Here is a 17,873-nt window from a genome sequence, read left to right as displayed (position 1 = left end):
GCCACTCACCCAGGCCTGTCATGATAACACATTTTTAGGAGGATATATTTTCCCAGAAACCATCACGATAAACGATATCATTTATTTTGTTTTTTTATGCTGCTGATATACTGCAATGTTATTCAAGCATAATAATTCAAGTAGATAATTTTTAAGACCAGTAACTTAATTTTAAAGAATAATGAACATTGGCATTGAATTGTGGAACAATTAAAATAGACAAAACACACTCAGGCTTTGTTCACAAAAATTGCAGTTAAACAAATATTAAATATTGGCACAGAAGTATAAAGAGTCACAAATACCTTAACAGGCAATATACTGTTAATCAAGTTTCCAGTTGGTGAAGAAAAAAGCAAAACAACAAAATTAATTTGATAATAAAAAGAAAATAAGCAGATCAAGGCAACCTGTTTTACATCAAGATTCTGCCTATCAAAAGACTGCAGGATTTCTTTAAACGCTTGTTTCTCAACACGTGGAATAGTAATACTTTGTGAGGCTGCGCCATATACGCTGTCACGTTTTTGCATTGTTGGGCAAAGGCTTCCTTAAATTGCAAGCTGTCAAGAAGTGGAGGGCCCCCAATGTCCCGCTGTGTTTTTTTGTTCACAACTGAAGAAATTGAGTGAGATGGTTGTGCTTTATATTGAGTGTCACTTTCAGGTTTGTAGACATTAATAAAAATTCGACATGCCAGCTCATTAATGTTAGCGGACTCCCTCCTTCATCTGGCTTCAACCCAAAATATTTGGAACTAATTTCATTCATGCCACTCCACTTTTTGTAATAGTACAGATACAGACTAACAGTTAGAAAACTACGCTTCGACTACATTCTCTTTCTTTCTTTCTTTCTTTCTTTCTGTCTGCTTCAAAGCTGCTGTGCACAAGGTCTGTGTGTGCGTGCATGCGTGCGTGTGTGTCTCACCCAATCAGAGGGCGGTCCTGCCCTTCACTCTCTGATTGGTTTTGATTTGTGAATGTTGTTGAACCAAAGGGAGACTTTCAGAGTTGTGGAAACTTTTTTCCCCTCAAGCGGCTGCACGGCTTCACCGGTGCCACCTCTTTTTTTACCTCATCGTACAGTTGAGAAATTAGGTCGTATGTGCGACCAAAATGGTCGTACTTTAGAGCTTCAGGGTGAGCAAATTGGATTGCAGCAGTCTCTATGTACCACCGTACAAATGCAGATTTGTTTCACGTCACATACATTTGAAAATTATGTGCAACTGATGATAAGCTGACCATCTACTCACCCTGAGATGCTGGAACGCATGGATACTATAGGGTAGTTGTAACACTCTTGCACAGTCTGGCTTTTCTAGATCTGGAGGGAGACCCGAGAGTAAATCCACATAGTCTTCGGGGCTACACAAAAGAGGGTTGAGAGGTACAATTCATTAAGTACATGAATATAATTGTTAATAAAATCAATAGTAAAGGTCACTTGCACTAACAATTTTAGTCAAAGCAAGGGAAGAGAACAAATTAAGAATAACACTCACTACATCTACAGCGTGATGCAGAGAAACACAGTAACACAGTTGAAACCAGATGTTTATATACACATATTAAAAGATACTTCTTTTTCTCAAAGTCTCCACATGACATAAGACTAAACATTTCCTGTTATATGTCAATTAGGATTACCAAAATTATTTATATCTTCTAATTGCCAGAATAATAAGAGGAGTTGATGTATTTATGCAATTTTTCATTTATTTTGTCAAAGTCAGAAGTCTACATACTATTTGTAAGCTTTACTATGCCTTTAAACAATTTGGGGAAACCCAGAAGATGTCATTTCTCTGGAAGCTTCTGATGTTTTGACAACATTTAAGTTAAAGATCAGTTAATCAGGGACATCTGAAACACACTGTTTCTTTGTGTAACATAATGGGAAAGTCAAAAGACATCAGCCAAGATATCAGGATGAGAATTGTGGATGTGCACAAGTATGGTTTCATCTTTGGGTGCGATTCCCAGATGCCACGTTCATCTGTTCAAACAATTATACGCAGGAATAAACACCACTTCATTCCCCAATTGCAATGAAGTTGAGACGTTGCGTAAAACGTAAATAAAAACAGAACACAATAATTTGCAAAGCCTTTTTACAGTCAGTCTTAGAACGGCAAGGTCAATTCCTTTTTTTGTTGTCTACTATAGACATTTGGGTTTCAGATCAAAAGATGAATATGAGACCAAGTTAAGAATTCCAGCTTTTATTTCATGGTATTTACATCTAGATGTGTGAAACAACTCAGGACAGAGCACCTTTGGTTTATAGCCACCCACTTTTCAGGTGAGCAAAAGTATTGGAACGTAACTGATGGGTGTTTCTAGTTGCTCAGGTGTTACTTTTTAGATTGATTGCTTAAACAGATAGTGCTTGTTTTTGGCTTTGGGTTTCACCTGTGAAAACTGCATTTGCTGTTAAGCAAACATGAAAACCAGAGAGGTGTCTATGGGGGAAAAGCAAACCATTTTGAAACAGAGAAGAGGGAAAATCTATCATAGCTATTGCACAAACAGGGCATAGCCAATACAACAATTTGGAATGTCCTGACAAAGAAAGAAGAACTGGTGTACTGAGCAACAGACATCGAACAGGTCGGCCAAGGGCATCAACAGCTGTTGATGACAGAAACATTGTGAGAGCTGTGAAGAAACAACCAAAGACAGCAGTCAGTGACATCACTCCCAAACTCCACAGGGCAGGGGTGAAGGTATCACAATCCACTGTACGAAGACGACTTCAAGAGAAGAAATATACAGGTCATACCACAAGATGCAAACCCCTCATCAGCAAAAAGAATCAGAAGGCCAGATTGGATTTTGCAAAGAAGATCAGACATGAGCCACAAAAGTTTTGGAACAAAGTTTTAATGGACTGATGAGACCAGGATTAACCTCTACGAAAGTAATGTAAAGGCCAAAGTATGGGAGAAAGAAAGGATCTGCTTATGATCCAAAACACACAAGCTCATCTGTGAAGCATGGTGGAGGTAATGTCATGGCTTGGGCTTGCATGGCTGCTTCTGGAACAGGCTCCCTCGTCTTTATTGATGATGTAACTCATGACAGTAGCAGTAGAACAAATTCTGAAGTCTACAAAACCATTTTGTCTGGCAATTTACAGAAAATTTATCAGAATCGTCTTTATTTGCCAAGTAAGTTGGAGCCGCTCTAGTACGACAACAGACAGTCAATTGACAGAGAACACTTTTGAGACATAAAGACATTGACAAAAAAAAAAACAGTCACTGAGCAGTAAAGGGTTGCTAGTTATCTGGTAATGCCGGTATATTATTATTATTTTATTTTTTTTAACAATTGTGCAAAAAGATGCAGAGTCCTCTAGCACTTAGAGAAGTTTGAATGACTAATATTGCAATAGTCCGGTGCAATGATCATTATACAAAGGGCGCCGAGACTTCAAGGAGTGTATGCGGTTTAAAGTGACGAGTAGTGCGATAATCTGGGACAATGTTGGTTGTGCAAATGTTGCAGATACTCCTCAATCAGTGTGCAAATGGAGCAGATGCTACTCTGGCATGAGTGGCCAGTATTGGTCAACAACAGATTTGCAAATAGTGCAGCGTGGCGAGACAACTACAGTGAGTGCACGAGTAATGTATAATTGGCCCCACAGAAATGTGACAACGAACTCAAGTCAAAAAATTGCCAGCATGTTGGAATGGAATTGTAGGTTAGGTGTTTAAGAAGTTGATCGCAAGAGGGAAGAAGCTGTTGGAATGTCTGCTAGTTCTAGTTTGCATTGATCATTAGCGCCGACCTGAGGGAAGGACCTGGAAGAGCCGGTGACCGGGGTGCGGAGGGTCCGAGAGGATTTTGCACGCTCTTGTCTTAGTTATGGCAGGGTGCAAGTCCTCAAGGGTGGGTAGGGGGGTACCGACAATCCTTTCAGCAGTTTTGATTGTCAGTTGCAGTCGGAGTTTGTCCTTTTTTGTAGCAGCACCAAACCAGACTGTGATGGAAGAACACAGGACTGATTCGATGATCGCTGTGTAGAGCTGCCTCAGCAGCTCCTGTGGCAGGCCGTACTTTCTCAGAAGCCGCTAGTAGTACATTATCTGCTGGGCCTTTTTGAGGACGGAGTTGAACTAATCGGGAGAAGCTTCATCATGCAACATGACAATGACCCAAAACACACTGCCAACACAATAAAGGATTTCAGGGGGAAAAAGTGGAAGGTCTTAGACTAGCGAAGTCAAGCACCAGACTTTAACCCTATAGAGCATGCATTTACCACCTGAAGAGAAGACTGACTTGAGAAACCCTGAGAAACAAACAAGAACTGAAAGAGGCTGCAGTAAAGGCCTGGAAAAGCATTTCAAATGAAGAATGCAACAGTCAGGTGAAGTCAATGGGTCGCAGGCTTGATGCAGTTATTGTAAGAAAGGGTTATGGCACCAAATATACAATTTTATTCACTTTCAGTTCATTTGTCTGTTCCAATACTTTTGCTCACTTGAAAAATGGGTGGGTTCAAACAAAAGGTGCTATGGCCTGAGTTGTTTAACATATCTAGATGTAAATACCATGAAATAAAATCTGGAATTCTGAACATTATCTGAGACCCAAATGTCTTTAGTGTACAACAAAAACAAAAGGAATTGACCTTGCCGTTCCAATACTTTTGAAGGGGACTATACCTCTTTTTGAGGTACAACAACTGTGTGGGCGGTCACGTGTGCGGAGCAGCAATCCTCTCGTCCCTGTTTTTATTGCTTTTATTGATCCTTCTCTCATTTCTTTTAGTGTGTGTTTAAGTTAACTTGCTCGTGACCCAGCGATGTGGTTTGAACCTTTATCCAATTGATTATAAATGAGCGTCGTAATGCGGCTACCTTTCTCTCTGCCGCATTCCTTCCTTATCTGGCTACGGACATCGATCGCCGGTGACATAAAGCTGAGGTCCGGGGATGTGACATGAAAAACATTATCGACATGGGGAAAAGACTTGAGGAAGAAGCTTCGGACGTCTGGCGAATACATCCTCCACGTCATGCTGTCAGGTGACAACCTGGCACACTAAGCGATTGGATATGTGGATGTGCGTTTCAGGGATGCTCCTTATATTCGCAATCATGACACTCACCTGTTTTCAATTAGCCTGTTCACCTGTGGAATGTTCCAAACAGGTGTTTTTTAACATTCCTCAATTTTCCCAATCTTTTGTTACCCCTTTCCCTGCTTTTTAGGAACTTAAATTCAAAATGAGAGAATATTTGAAACAAAACAACAACATTCATTAGTGTGAATATTAAATACCTTTGTAGTGTATTCAATTGGATATCGGTTAAAAAGGATTTGCTAATATTTGTATTCTGTTTTTACTTACTACGTTTTAAACTAGGCTTTACACGATAACGATTCGGGGCCTATCACCGAGTTTAAAAAAACAAAAACCATATCACTGATCTGATCACAAGATGGAGCAATGTGTCCATTTAAATGACTAGGTACTTGTGTACTGTATACTGAGTATCTTTAAAAGTATTTTCTATTCAGGTCAGGTATTCTAACCAGGTCAAACCAACATTACGACAGAAGTAATGGGTGCTAACTTAGTGTAATTAAATTACCTTATTGTAATTAAATTACTTCACACACACACAGAAACTTTAAAGCATAATTTGACATAACACAGGGATGTTTACGTACAGCCGTGAGTGCAAGCACTAGTTTGCTAGGCTACATCACATTTTGTTGCCTGCTTGCGAGCGGTATCGTATTAGAAGTACATGAACATACCTCAAGCAATCCTTGAATTAGTCCTCTCCCGAGCACCGGTGACCACGAGCACACGTTTTTCCCCATTTTGTTCTTATAATACACACGACGCGAGCCATTGTTTTTGTCGTCGCCATGGTAACAAGTGTATCCGGTCACGTTTGAGTTGACAAGATAAAGCCCAGTGATCGTAAAAGATGGGATGCGGTGGTATCGGAATACAAGATTTTATTGCAGTAGTCTGACATATTGCAATTGAGAAAGACCAAATTTGTCTTGTAGTCTGATCCAGGCATTATGTGTTGTCTGTCTCAGACATATTGTTTATTTATTTATTTATTTTTTAAATAACTTTATTGGTTGTCATATTTACAGTATTACTGCAAAAGACACGCGACAAGAGAAAATAAACTAGCTTTTGGATTCAAATATACTGTACACGATGGCGACGCGGAGGAAATGTCTTTTGCGGATCGGCGAATTATGACATTAAAGCCGATAAGCATAAAATGCTAATTATCGGCTGATACCAATCATGCCGATCAGATCGGTGTAAAGTCTATTTTAAACAACATCCCAACTTCATTGGAACTGGGTTTTGTACTTTTTTTTTTTTTTTTTTTTTTTTTTTTATAAATTAGACTTACCGGATGTCTTTACTTTCTAAGGAGATGTAAGTGCCATCATACAGGTCGAGGTCACCAAGAGGTACTTTGGCCATAATGCAATCAGGATCCTCTTTGTAGTGTCGCTGCTCCAGCCCTGTGTCCCTGTCCTCATTTTCCTCAATGTGAATTTTCTGTGCCACTAGCAGCTTCTGCTCAAAATTCATAGAAGGGTCAAAGGCAACTTTAGGGTTCAAGAGATAAGAGTTGTTAATGAAGCTAAATACAATCACCCCTTAATGGATAGAAAGCGAGCCCTTCCTTGAAAAGCCAAATACCGCAAGTAATTAAAACCCCCCCCAAATTATTTGTCTAGATGAATAGTTTACACCATAAATATACCACAACATATGATATCAAAACAGTTTATTGTTTCAAACTCGTCTTACAAATAAAAAATAATGTCTTAAAGATTATTTGATTTGAAAAAAAACAAAAAAAAAATGCACCCATGTGGCCAAAACTATGCTAACTTCCACTAACAACCTAAGCTAAACTTTGCTCCTCCTTGGCTTTCAAAGCTTGCCTGTCAATCGAGACTTCCATCCATCCATCCATTTTCTGTACTGCTTATCCTCACTAGGGTCGCGGGCATGCTGGAGCCTATCCCAACCATCTTCGGGCGAGCGGCAGGGTACACCCAGAACTGGTCGCCAGCCAATCGCAGGGCACATATAAACAAACAACCATTCGCACTCACATTCACACCTACGGGCAATTTAGTCCTCAATCAACCTACCACGCATGTTTTTGGGATGTGGGAGGAAACCGGAGTACCCGGAGAAAACCCATTCAGGTATGGGGTGAACATGCAAACTCCACACAGGCAGGGCCGGGATTTGAACCCTCAGAACTGCGAGGCAGATGTGCTAACCAGTCGTCACCGTGCCACCTCACTCGAGACTTATCAAGTCAATCTATTTCTTTGAGACCAATATCTGTTTAGAAAGGCCTTTATCACCATCTTAGACCGATGATTAAAAAAAAAAAAAAAAAAACATAAGGTGATTTTGCGGGAAATAATGAAGGCTCGGTAAAAAATGCAAATATGACTTTGCAAATAGCGAACCGCAAAAAGGTGGGGGATTACTGCAGAGAATTTACACTGCTCAGATCATTTAATACACAATTACAATTTTTAGTGACAGTGTTAGTCGAAGACGGTCAAAACTCGCTCACCTCCAGTTTCTTGAGGTAGTTAACGCGAGACTCTTGCCTCATGAAGATCACCACGTCATGCGGATGCTTGAGATTCAAAGGTGAATCAACCTGGAACACGTTTAGTACAGGGAAAGTATTCATACAGCAAACTTGAAGAAAAATAGTATACACTGTTATATCACGTGAAACTCCTTTTAAATACACTCTCCAACTTAGACGACCCAACGAGTTGTCGGGTAAAAAAAATGCAAGCATAACTTCATTAAGCATTAACTTACAGTGATAAGGGACCCTGACAGGGCCCCTGGTGTGTTTTGGTCTTCTTGACCTCGCTGATATACTAATCCAATGATTCCCAACCAGTGTGCCGGAGCACGTTAGTGTGCCGTGGGAAATGATAAAATATTACTTAAATGCTCAAAAAAAAAATGTTTTCCAAGAAATAATGTATCTTTATTCATGCCAGTGAGGCATAGTGACAGACAGAAGAGCATTTATTTGTTGTATTAGATGGCATTAAGTACAACCCCAATTCCAATGAAGTTGGGACGTTGTGTTAAACATAAATAAAAACCAAATACAATGATTTGCAAATCATGTTCAACCTATATTTAATTGAATACACTACAAACACAAGATATTTAATGTTCAAACTGATAAACGTTATTGTTTTTCGCAAGTAATCATTAATTTTGAATTTTATGGCTGCAACACGTTCCAAAAAAGCTGGGACAGGGTCATGTTTACCGCTGTGTTACATCACCTTTTCTTTTAACAGCATTCAATAAACGTTTGGGAACTGAGGATACTAATTGTTTAAGTTTTGTAGGTGGAATTCTTTCCCATTCTTGCTTGATGTGCAGCTTCAGCTGTTCAACAGTCCGGGGTCTCCGTTGTCGTATTTTACGCTTCATAATGCGCTACACATTTTCAATGAGAAAGAGGTCTGGACTGCAGCCAGGCCAGTCTAGTACCCGCACTCTTTTACTACGAAGCCACGCTGTTGTAACACGTGCAGAATGTGGTTTGGCATTGTCTTGCTGAAATAAGCTATCATGAAAAAGACGTTTTTGGATGGCAGCATATTTCTCCAAAACCTGTATGTACCTTTCAACATTAATGGTGCCTTCACAGATGTGTAAGTTACCCATGCCATTGGCACTAACACAGCCCCATACCATCACAGATGGTGGCTTTTGAACTTTGCGTCCATAACAGTCCGGATGGTTCTTTTCCTCTTTGGCCCGGAGGACACGACGTCCACAATTTCCAAAAACAATTTGAAATGTGGACTCGTCGGACCACAGAACACTTTTCCACTATGCATCAGTCCATCTTAGATGAGCTCGGGCCCATAGAAGCCGGCGGCGTTTCTGGGTGTTGTTGATAAATGGCTTTTGCTTTGCATAGTAGAGTTTCAAGTTGCACTTACGGATATAGCGCCGGACTGTATTTACTGACATTGGTTTTCTGAAGTGTTTCTGAGCCCATGTGGTGAAATCCTTTACACATTGATGTCGGTTTTTTATGCAGTGCCGCCTCAGGGATCGAAGGTCGCGGGCATTCAATGTTGGTTTTCGGCCTTGCCGCTTACATGCAGTGATTTCTCCAGATTCTCTGAACATTTTGATGATATTATGGACCGTAGATGATGAAATCCCTAAATTCCTTGCAATTGTACGTTGAGGAACATTGTCCTTAAACTGTTCGACTATTTTCTCACGCACTTGTTCACAAAGAGGTGAACCTCGCCCCATATTTGCTTGTGAATGTCTGAGAAATTCAGGGAAGCTCCTTTTATACCCAATCATGGCACCCACCTGTTCCCAATTAGCCTGTTCACCTGTGGGATGTTCCAAACAGGTGTTTGATGAGCATTCCTCAACTTTCTCAGTCTTTTTTGCCACCTGTCCCACCTTTTTGGGAATGTGTTGCAGCTATAAAATTCTAAGTTAATTATTATTTGCTAAAAACAATAAAGTTTATCAGTTTGAACATTAAATATATTGTGTTTGTAGTGTATTCAATTAAATATAGGTTGAACATGATTTGCAAATCATTGTATTCTGTTTTTATTTATGTTTAACACAGCGTCCCAACTTCATTGGAATTGGGGTTGTACATACAGTAATTAATGTATGCACTTTTTGTGACATTTTTGTTTGTTGGTGTGCCGTGAGATTTTTCAATTGGAAAATATGTGCCTTGGCTCCATAAAGGTTGGAAATCACCGTACTAAACTCTGCGTTTTACTAGAGATCGTTGGGGGGGGGGGTGTACTACAGAAGATTTTACTTAACAAAGGCGGGCAAACAAATGTAACAGAGTTCAAGTAATCCACCAAAACTACATTATCAAAATACGAAACTATACGTTACTGATAATGCTAACATAATAGCTTTTGAAGCTATATAGGCTCAATGAGCTGTCATACCTGCTGTTGTATTTTTCCATCCTCTGTGACAACCCAGTGGGTCGTAGCTCCTCCGGAGTCCACAATGAGTATGCAGAGCAGGAGGATAAGCTTTCCCTCAAAAAAGGCTTTTCGCGAACAGCTTACTCGACAGCGCAAGGAGTCAGGACAGATTTTCCCCATGTCCGCCATTTTTTCTGTCTCTTTAGCGCTGTGGCAACAGCCGCGCGCCCTCCGACCACACCGCGGCGCTCAACTCAACTGCAGGGCAAGGGACAAAAACATCATGTGACGTAATACGTCTCATGACACCTTGTGGTTTGAATCATACGTCAACGTCGACGCCGTATTGGACGTGGCACAGTGAAGCCAGCGGAGAGGCAGTCTATTTATTTGCCTGATCTCATGGCATTCAAATTTAACAATAACTTTTGATTGTATTTGGCTATTGTAGAATAATTCTGGAAACACAATTTAAATGCATAATACTGTGAATTACTGCAGTAAAACCAGCTTCCAAACAATTAAGTTTTTCCTACTTAACTAAATCGCCCCTAAAGAAATAAAGTGATACTTAAGAGTTTAATTCGTATGGTGATAAATGTATCAATTTAATTATCCTCATTTGAATTAATTGAAATGCCATTAATATTATCCAGCCTCTCACATTTTTTGTTACTTGTTTTCTTCTTCTTTTTTTCCTTTTCCTTCCTTGTCCTGTTAAATATATTTTTTTTCTTTCCATCCCTTGATTAAAGAACAGGACATTATTTCAAATCCAGTATATGCGCAGCATAGCTCTGCATGCGGCAAAACAGGTCGAAGCACTTCTGGCTCTGATAAATGGTGGAAACCTGTAGCATTTGTGTAACAACAGATGTCACCACAGAGCCAACAAAGATGACAATAGTTGATGTTTAGGCTTTGTTCATATTTATGTATATCATCTCGTATTTGTATAAAATTATATACATGCATTCATATTATCATTCTTTTGTCCAAAGGTACCAGCGATAGAGAAAACAAAACTTTAGAAAGCTTGGCTTTAAACCATCGTGTCATCAAACCGTAGTTATGCTTGTTAGCGCAGAATACAGAGGAAGTTTGCAAACCTGTCATGGGACATTCCACAGTGGATTGACGGTCCAGAAAATGCAAAACCATAAACATTTTATGATTCAGTTACTGGTTTGGTCTGTAATTTGTCAGATAATAGGCAAAAATGTGGATTTTTTTTTCCAAAAACAAATGTTTGCAAATGTCTTATTTTTATCAGACTAAATGACAATACGGTGGCACGGTGGCCGACTGGTTAGAGCGTCGGCCTCACAGTTCTGAGGACCCGGGTTCAATCCCCGGTCCCGCCTGTGTGGAGTTTGCATGTTCTACCTGTGCCTGCATGGGTTTTCTCCGGGCACTCCGGTTTCCTCCCACATCCCAAAAACATGCATTAATTGGAGACTCTAAATTGCCCGTAGGTGTGAATGTGAGTGCGAATGATTGGTTGTTTGTTTATATGTGCCCTGTGATTGGCTGGCAACCAGTTCAGGGTGTACCCCGCCTCCTGCCCGATGACGGCTGGGATGGGCTCCAGCACGCCCGCGACCCTAGTGAGGAGAAGCGGCTCAGAAAATGGATGGATGGATGGATAAATGACAATACGTCTGCTCTTATGGAGGACTACAGAAATCTGAGAATATTTATTGTTGAAATTGTTACAACTCTAAAAACATAATAAAACTTAATGAAAGAGAATGTAAAGAAATAAACTGCCCACTTGTTAGTGTTACAGTACCTTAATTGCAGACACGGGGAGAACATGCAAACTCCACACAGGTGGGGCCAGGATTTGAACCCCGGTCTCCAGATATGTGAGGCGGAAGTGCTGACCAGTCGCCCACCGTCCCACTTTCATCATAATCAGTTAAATGTAAATGTTAGTGCCCTTTATTAAAAACCAGGATTTTGTTATTATAGACACAATAATATTGTGTAGATAGTATACAGTGGAGGAAAAAATTATTTGATCCCTCACCGATTTTGTAAGTTTATTCACTGACAAAGACGTGAACGGTCTGTAATTTTAATGGTAGGTGTACTTTAACAGGGAGAGACATAATTTCAAAAAGAAAATCACATAGAACAAAAGATTCAAATTATTTTTCAATTCATTGAGGGAAATAAGTTTTTGACTCCCTATCAAAACAATACATGGTACTTGGTGGAGAACCCCTTGATGGCCAGTACAGAGCTCAGACATTTCTTGTAGTTGATCACCAGGTTTGCACATATGAACAGGAATTTTGGACCACTCCTCTTTGCAGATCCTCTCCAAATCCTTAAGATTTCTAGGCTGCGCCTTAGCAACTCGAAGCTCTTCCTCCAAACACGGTGAGTCAAACTGATTCCAAACAGCTCGATTTTTGTCTCATGTGACCACATCACCTTCTCCCAATCGTTCTCTGAATCCAGTGTTGTACTTGAACGAGTTCAATGAACGAAAATTTACAAACTAGTTCATATTTTGGGTGAATGTGAATTGAACTTAGTTCGTTTCTGCCTGATGAATGTTATTGAGAATGCGATCATTCTGGTGCATGTGAACGGTTTTCTAACATCAGTTCATTTTCATTCAAGAGTTGCAGGTTTTGTTAGGGACTTCCAGGACAAACCCCGGCTGAACACAGTGTGTTGAATGTTGAATGTGTTCATTGGTAGTTTTTTTGCAATACAGTACATAACTGTAAAAAATGATTACTTGGAAAATTATTTGTATCAAAATGCTTTAGTTAGTTGCACAATCACACTATCGTGATCTTGAATTTATTTTGTTTTGTAATATAAGAATAGATAAAATATTTTGTTTATATAGTCAGCCAGAGCTGTGAGGAATGCAAAGTTATCAATGTCCTTTCAACATTCTTCCTATCATATTGTGTTGCATGTTTTTTGTTTGCACATTAAGGACAAAAGTCCTGTTTTGTTTTTATTCCTCATTTTTAAAAAACAGATCACTCAAGCAACATGTTTTTCCTCATGTTTTTGAGATTGTGAGATGAAAGCTGCAATTCGCTACTAGTGTGGACTGAATAGGTGGCAACAATGGGAAAATGAAATGCCAGTATTTTGCGTGTGATAGCCCGTCAGAAACATAAAAAAAAAAAAAAAAAAAGAACTATGAAGGAGTTCATTTTGGAATGGTGAACTTAGTTCAAAATTTTCAGTTATGAACTAGAAACTGAACGAGTTCACTTTTGGAACAAATAAACCGACCATTAAAATTATAGACCACTCATGTCTTTGTCAGCAGGTGAACTTACAAAATCGGTGAGGGATCAAAAAGTTATTTCCTCCACTGTATATTGTAAATCAAATATTTAAAATTTTATCATCACAGTAACAGTGTTACATACAGAGTGTTGGTAACTGTAAACACTCATGAAAATGAGAAAAATAAAAATTACACATTGTTTTGGTGCTTACCTATTTCTTAAGCATATACGGTTTATGATCATTAGATTAAAAGTAAGATACATTGTTTTATTTGTTCATGACAATAAAAGATGATTCTTCTTCTTCTTCTTTTATATGGAGTTCAGCCCATTGACTTGTATTAATTACGGGGCAGGACTGACACATCCAACATGGCAGCTTTGCTGACGTACGCAGCAACGGGCCGACCCGCTCAGGATGAAATCTATTATATATGAGCTCTACGTTATGACGAATAATGACGTGTTAGGAGAGGAAATTCTGTACAAACGAAAAGTTCCCGACGTGTTCAAGGTAATATTTGAACACGATATTTGTCTGATATTAGCTGTTGTATGTTTTAGTGTGTTTGATGGAGTTGGACGCCATTGCTGCGTGTTGTGCTGGTTTTTATATATGTTTTAAAACCCGTATTTAGAGAACACAGTCCGGACTGTAAATGAACAGTTCCGCATGTTGAGGCTCGGCTAATCCCCTCAAACAACAACGTTGTCAATAAATTTGTATTCATTTAAAGTTTAGATCTCGAGAATATACAAGTAAGTAATACTTACCCGAACCAATATAAAGGTATACAACGATAAGTGTCCTAAACAAAGGTAGAAACAGAATAAACACGTGTGATGAACAATCGTATTACCACTAAACCACCTCGCCAGTGGAATATCCAGTAATAATTATTTGCTCATTTGTTATTAAATCTGTAATTCTTTAGGAAATTGCCACACTTTTCCGAGTTTTGAATGTTGTAGCTGTTGTATAGGAATGGTCAGCCATCTAAATATTGCTCAATACCATGTGAATGCATTGAGAGTTGGCCTGTCACGATAAAAAAAAATTAAGACCATATATTTTCCCAAAGACTTTAACGATAAACGATAATATTGCATTTTTTAATGCATTTGAAATCATGAAAAATAAGGGCGGCCTTTATTTTTTACTATTAAATCAGTATTGTTGTTATTCTTAGAGTACTGTTTTTATTATTACTTTATTTCTTTTTTCTCTATTAAGTTGTTGTTCTTTACTGTCCCTGGGTCAGTTAGAAAGATTAAAGAGCTGTAAGACTAGATAGTTTACATGGAGCCTTCTATTCTGATTATAATCGGTTATTTATATAATTTCCTTCCTTGTTGCTCTATTAAATTGTTTTTCTTTATTCTGTGATATGGATACCCCTGGGTCTGAAATAAAGAATAACGAGCTGCAAGACTAGTTTACATGGAGGCTTCTATTCTGATTAGAATCGGTTTAGAATCCCAAAATGAATGAAAATGCTCCATATAAACACCTCAGATGGCTACTTTTTTTTTTTTGTCATTCCGATTGAAGATCTCTGGTCGACCATTTACATATGACGTGATCTATTCCGATCAGGTGTATACATGTGCACTACATTTAATCAGAACAGTCGTGTGACATCACTTTGTTGTGAACATCACGTCATTTATCAAGATCGAGGTCCATCGTCTATTCAGCACAGGAGTTTGGATTTTTTTTTGTACATTTATTTTAAAAACATATCTGATTAAAAACAACTTAGCAGTAGTTAAAAACAAGATCTCCGTCGCAAACAAGCTCAGTGTGGTTGGTCTGCTGAAGATGAGCCCTTCACCTGTCAATCAGATATACGTTGATGTTCGCTGTAGTCACCTACTGGCTGAATAACGTGTGCCACTGAGGTTATGCTTAATAAACAGTTAAAGTTCCCGTGTTTGTGTTAATAGGGGACTAACACACAAGAACTCTGAGATCTTTTAAACAACTTCTGTGCGCAGTGGAGCGAGCTGTTTAGCATCTTGGCTTGCTAGCTCATTAGCTTGCGGACGAGCAAACATAATAAACAGTTAACTTTCCCATGTGTGTTAAGTGGGGACGAACACACACAACAACTCGGAGCGAAGTGCTGATGTTTTAAATGACACGGTGGTGGAGTGAGCTGTTTTGCTCCTTAACTCGCTAGCCTCTTAGCTCGAAGGCTAGCTCATTAGTTCGTGGGCTAGTGAACATAACTATCATTTAACTTTTCCTTAAGTGACTCTGTTATGTGAATCTGCGCGCTGCACATGGAGCAAGGCTGTGGCATATTGGACAGAGATAACACCGGCAAGCGTGTAGCTCTCCATTGGCGTTCCATAAGAATCAGAATCATCTTTATTTTGCCAAGTATGTCCAAAAAAAAATTTTTTGTCTCCGGTAGTTGGAGCCGCTTTAGTACGACAACAGACAGTCAATTGACAGAGAACACTTTTGAGACATAAAGACATATGAGCCCGCTAGCGGCTAATAACACAGCCATCTAGCTCTGTCGGCTCACTGTGTGATCCACACGCCGGCCCACCACAACAATTGACAATTGAGTCCGGTAGAACTATCGTGTCCATTTTATTTGTCAAACCATAAGTCGCTATAGTAATTATCATGACAGGCCTAATTGAGAATGATGAGGATTATCACTGAATGTTGTTGCCCACCAGTTTCCTCTATGTGTGTCATCTTCCTCAGATGTCTGGCTCTGACAGTCATAAGGGGAGTTTGGAGGAGGTTAGTTATGAGGGAGCTGCTGGTGCCGAGCTGTCCAGTTGTGCCTTGGCGATGCTGGAAAGGGAACGAGAATCCATACACAGCCCCTCAGAGAGCCCTGGTGCTTCCACAATTCTCCCATCTACTGCCCTTGTGCAGGGCTACGATGTGGAGTTTGACCCACCACTCGAGAGAAAATATGAATGCCCTATCTGCCTCATGGCTCTCAGGAATGCCATTCAAACACCATGTGGGCACCGTTTCTGCAAGAGCTGCATCGAGAAATCAATTCGGTAGGCTATTGCTTTTACTTTCAACACTAATTTTAGTTCCATACATGCAAATCAGTCGACTTTCGGTGAAATTCGCCGTTTTGAATTCAAAATAGGCCATTTACGTGAATCGTATAGATCCGTTGAGTTCTTCCTGGGTGGAGGGTCAACTTCGCTGTCGTCATAAGCTGTTTCGTACTCCTTGAACACTGGCAGCTAGATCCATTCCACACATCCACCCACAGATGTAATTTCTGAATATTACTCCGCGACGGACTAATATGTGAGCACATCGGCCTGAGGTTCTGCCTGTGCGCTAGGGACCTGCTTTGGATAAGTCACAGGAGACCAGAAAAAACACTTCTGCCACTTCCACTGTTAAGAAGTAGCGGTACTTTTACTCCGTTACAATGATCTAAATGTTGCTCGCTACTTTTATTTCTAAATTATTGCCTATTTATCAAATATTTCATGCGCGAGACTACGACTTTGACTTCCGCATCGGGCGCTGTTTGCGCCAATCCAGTTTAAGCGCTAGTGATGTTTAAGTCTAGTTCACCAATCACAAGAATGACACAAGAAAGTCACAAGACCTCACACAAAGTCTTCTATTGGGCTTCCTCGGCATAGGTATTAACACTACATAAGCCAGCCCAGCTGATTGTCGTGCCTACGTGGCCACCATGTTGGAAGGTCGTCGTTACCATGAAGACAACTGCGAGCTACTCTTGTTTACATTTAGATGACAAAAACAACAGCTTTCATATATTGTAGTGTTTGTCTGGCACTGTCTGCCCAAACGTGGATATTTAAGCTCACTTATAACTTGAAAAAACACTGTGCAGTAAATTGCAGATGTTTTTTTGTAATTTTTGACTGTGCATACACATGCACACACAAAACAAACACAGAGCAACATCAGAATTTGCACATTCACATTTTATTTATTTTTTTTTTTTTATTGATGGTCATGCTGTGGTTACTCAGTATTTACTCAGTACTTGAGTAATTATGTCACTGTGTACATTTTACTCTTACTCAAATAATTTTTGGGAGGATTACTTTTTACTTGAGTCAGATTATTGTCAAGTAACAGGACTCTTACTTGAGTACAATATTTGGAGACTCTACCTACCTCTGGAGCGGACATCCTCTATTGCTACTCTTGCGTTTAAGCAACATCTTTGCTCATCAGATCAGCCCTTGTCGTATTTGTTGCACTGATCTTTTGTGTTTTCGCGTTGAGGTGCTGCGGGTCGTGGCCCTGGTTGTGGTCCCAGCGGCACCGAGAAGCACACGTAACATCAGTAACAAGAGTTGATCCGCTAGTACATTTTGTGTTAATTAAGAAACGTACCTACAATTATCTAATTAGTTTACGGATGTTAATGTAAAATGTATTGAGCAGCGGAGCGATATTAGGGATTATGTCACAACACAGAATGAACTAACTTCAAATTCAGAAATGGCCAATAAAAACGGAAAAATATTGTACTTAATATTTTCCTGGAGGATTCATTTGGGATTAGCCTTTGAAGTTGGTAATAATGAAATATGAAGTGAAACGGACAATGATTTTAGTCAA

At 39.5% G+C, this 17,873-nt stretch overlaps 2 protein-coding genes across 6 annotated transcripts in view; one reads left to right on the top strand and one right to left on the bottom strand.

Moving 5' to 3' along the window:
• Positions 1–10,327, bottom strand: part of ttc17 (tetratricopeptide repeat domain 17) — a 43,597-nt gene extending 33,270 nt beyond the window's left edge. Inside the window, exons 1-4 of one of the 2 annotated variants that reach the window (XM_061762152.1) lie at positions 10,023–10,327; positions 7,607–7,696; positions 6,410–6,579; positions 1,259–1,370 (exon numbers count right to left, since the gene is read on the bottom strand). In XM_061762152.1, the coding sequence (XP_061618136.1) occupies positions 1,259–1,370; positions 6,410–6,579; positions 7,607–7,696; positions 10,023–10,193 (543 nt within the window). In that variant the 5' untranslated portion in view covers positions 10,194–10,327. The remainder of the gene's footprint in view (positions 1–1,258; positions 1,371–6,409; positions 6,580–7,606; positions 7,697–10,022) is intronic. The other variant, XM_061762142.1, reaches the window with a different exon arrangement.
• Positions 10,328–13,711: 3,384 nt separating this feature from the next.
• The window catches only part of traf6 (TNF receptor-associated factor 6), a 33,552-nt gene continuing 29,390 nt past the window's right edge, over positions 13,712–17,873 (top strand). For all 4 annotated transcript variants that reach the window (XR_009786453.1, XR_009786454.1, XR_009786455.1 and 1 more), the window contains exons 1-2: positions 13,712–13,787; positions 15,999–16,309. Coding sequence is in view for 1 of the 4 variants with exons in the window: in XM_061762114.1 (XP_061618098.1) it covers positions 13,722–13,787; positions 15,999–16,309 (377 nt within the window). In the remaining 3 variants the exon portion in view is untranslated. The remainder of the gene's footprint in view (positions 13,788–15,998; positions 16,310–17,873) is intronic.

Source organism: Phyllopteryx taeniolatus, chromosome 2, assembly GCF_024500385.1.
Source record: "Phyllopteryx taeniolatus isolate TA_2022b chromosome 2, UOR_Ptae_1.2, whole genome shotgun sequence".
NCBI classification, from domain to species: domain Eukaryota; kingdom Metazoa; phylum Chordata; class Actinopteri; order Syngnathiformes; family Syngnathidae; genus Phyllopteryx; species Phyllopteryx taeniolatus.
This window is presented reverse-complemented; position numbering and strand designations above follow the sequence as displayed.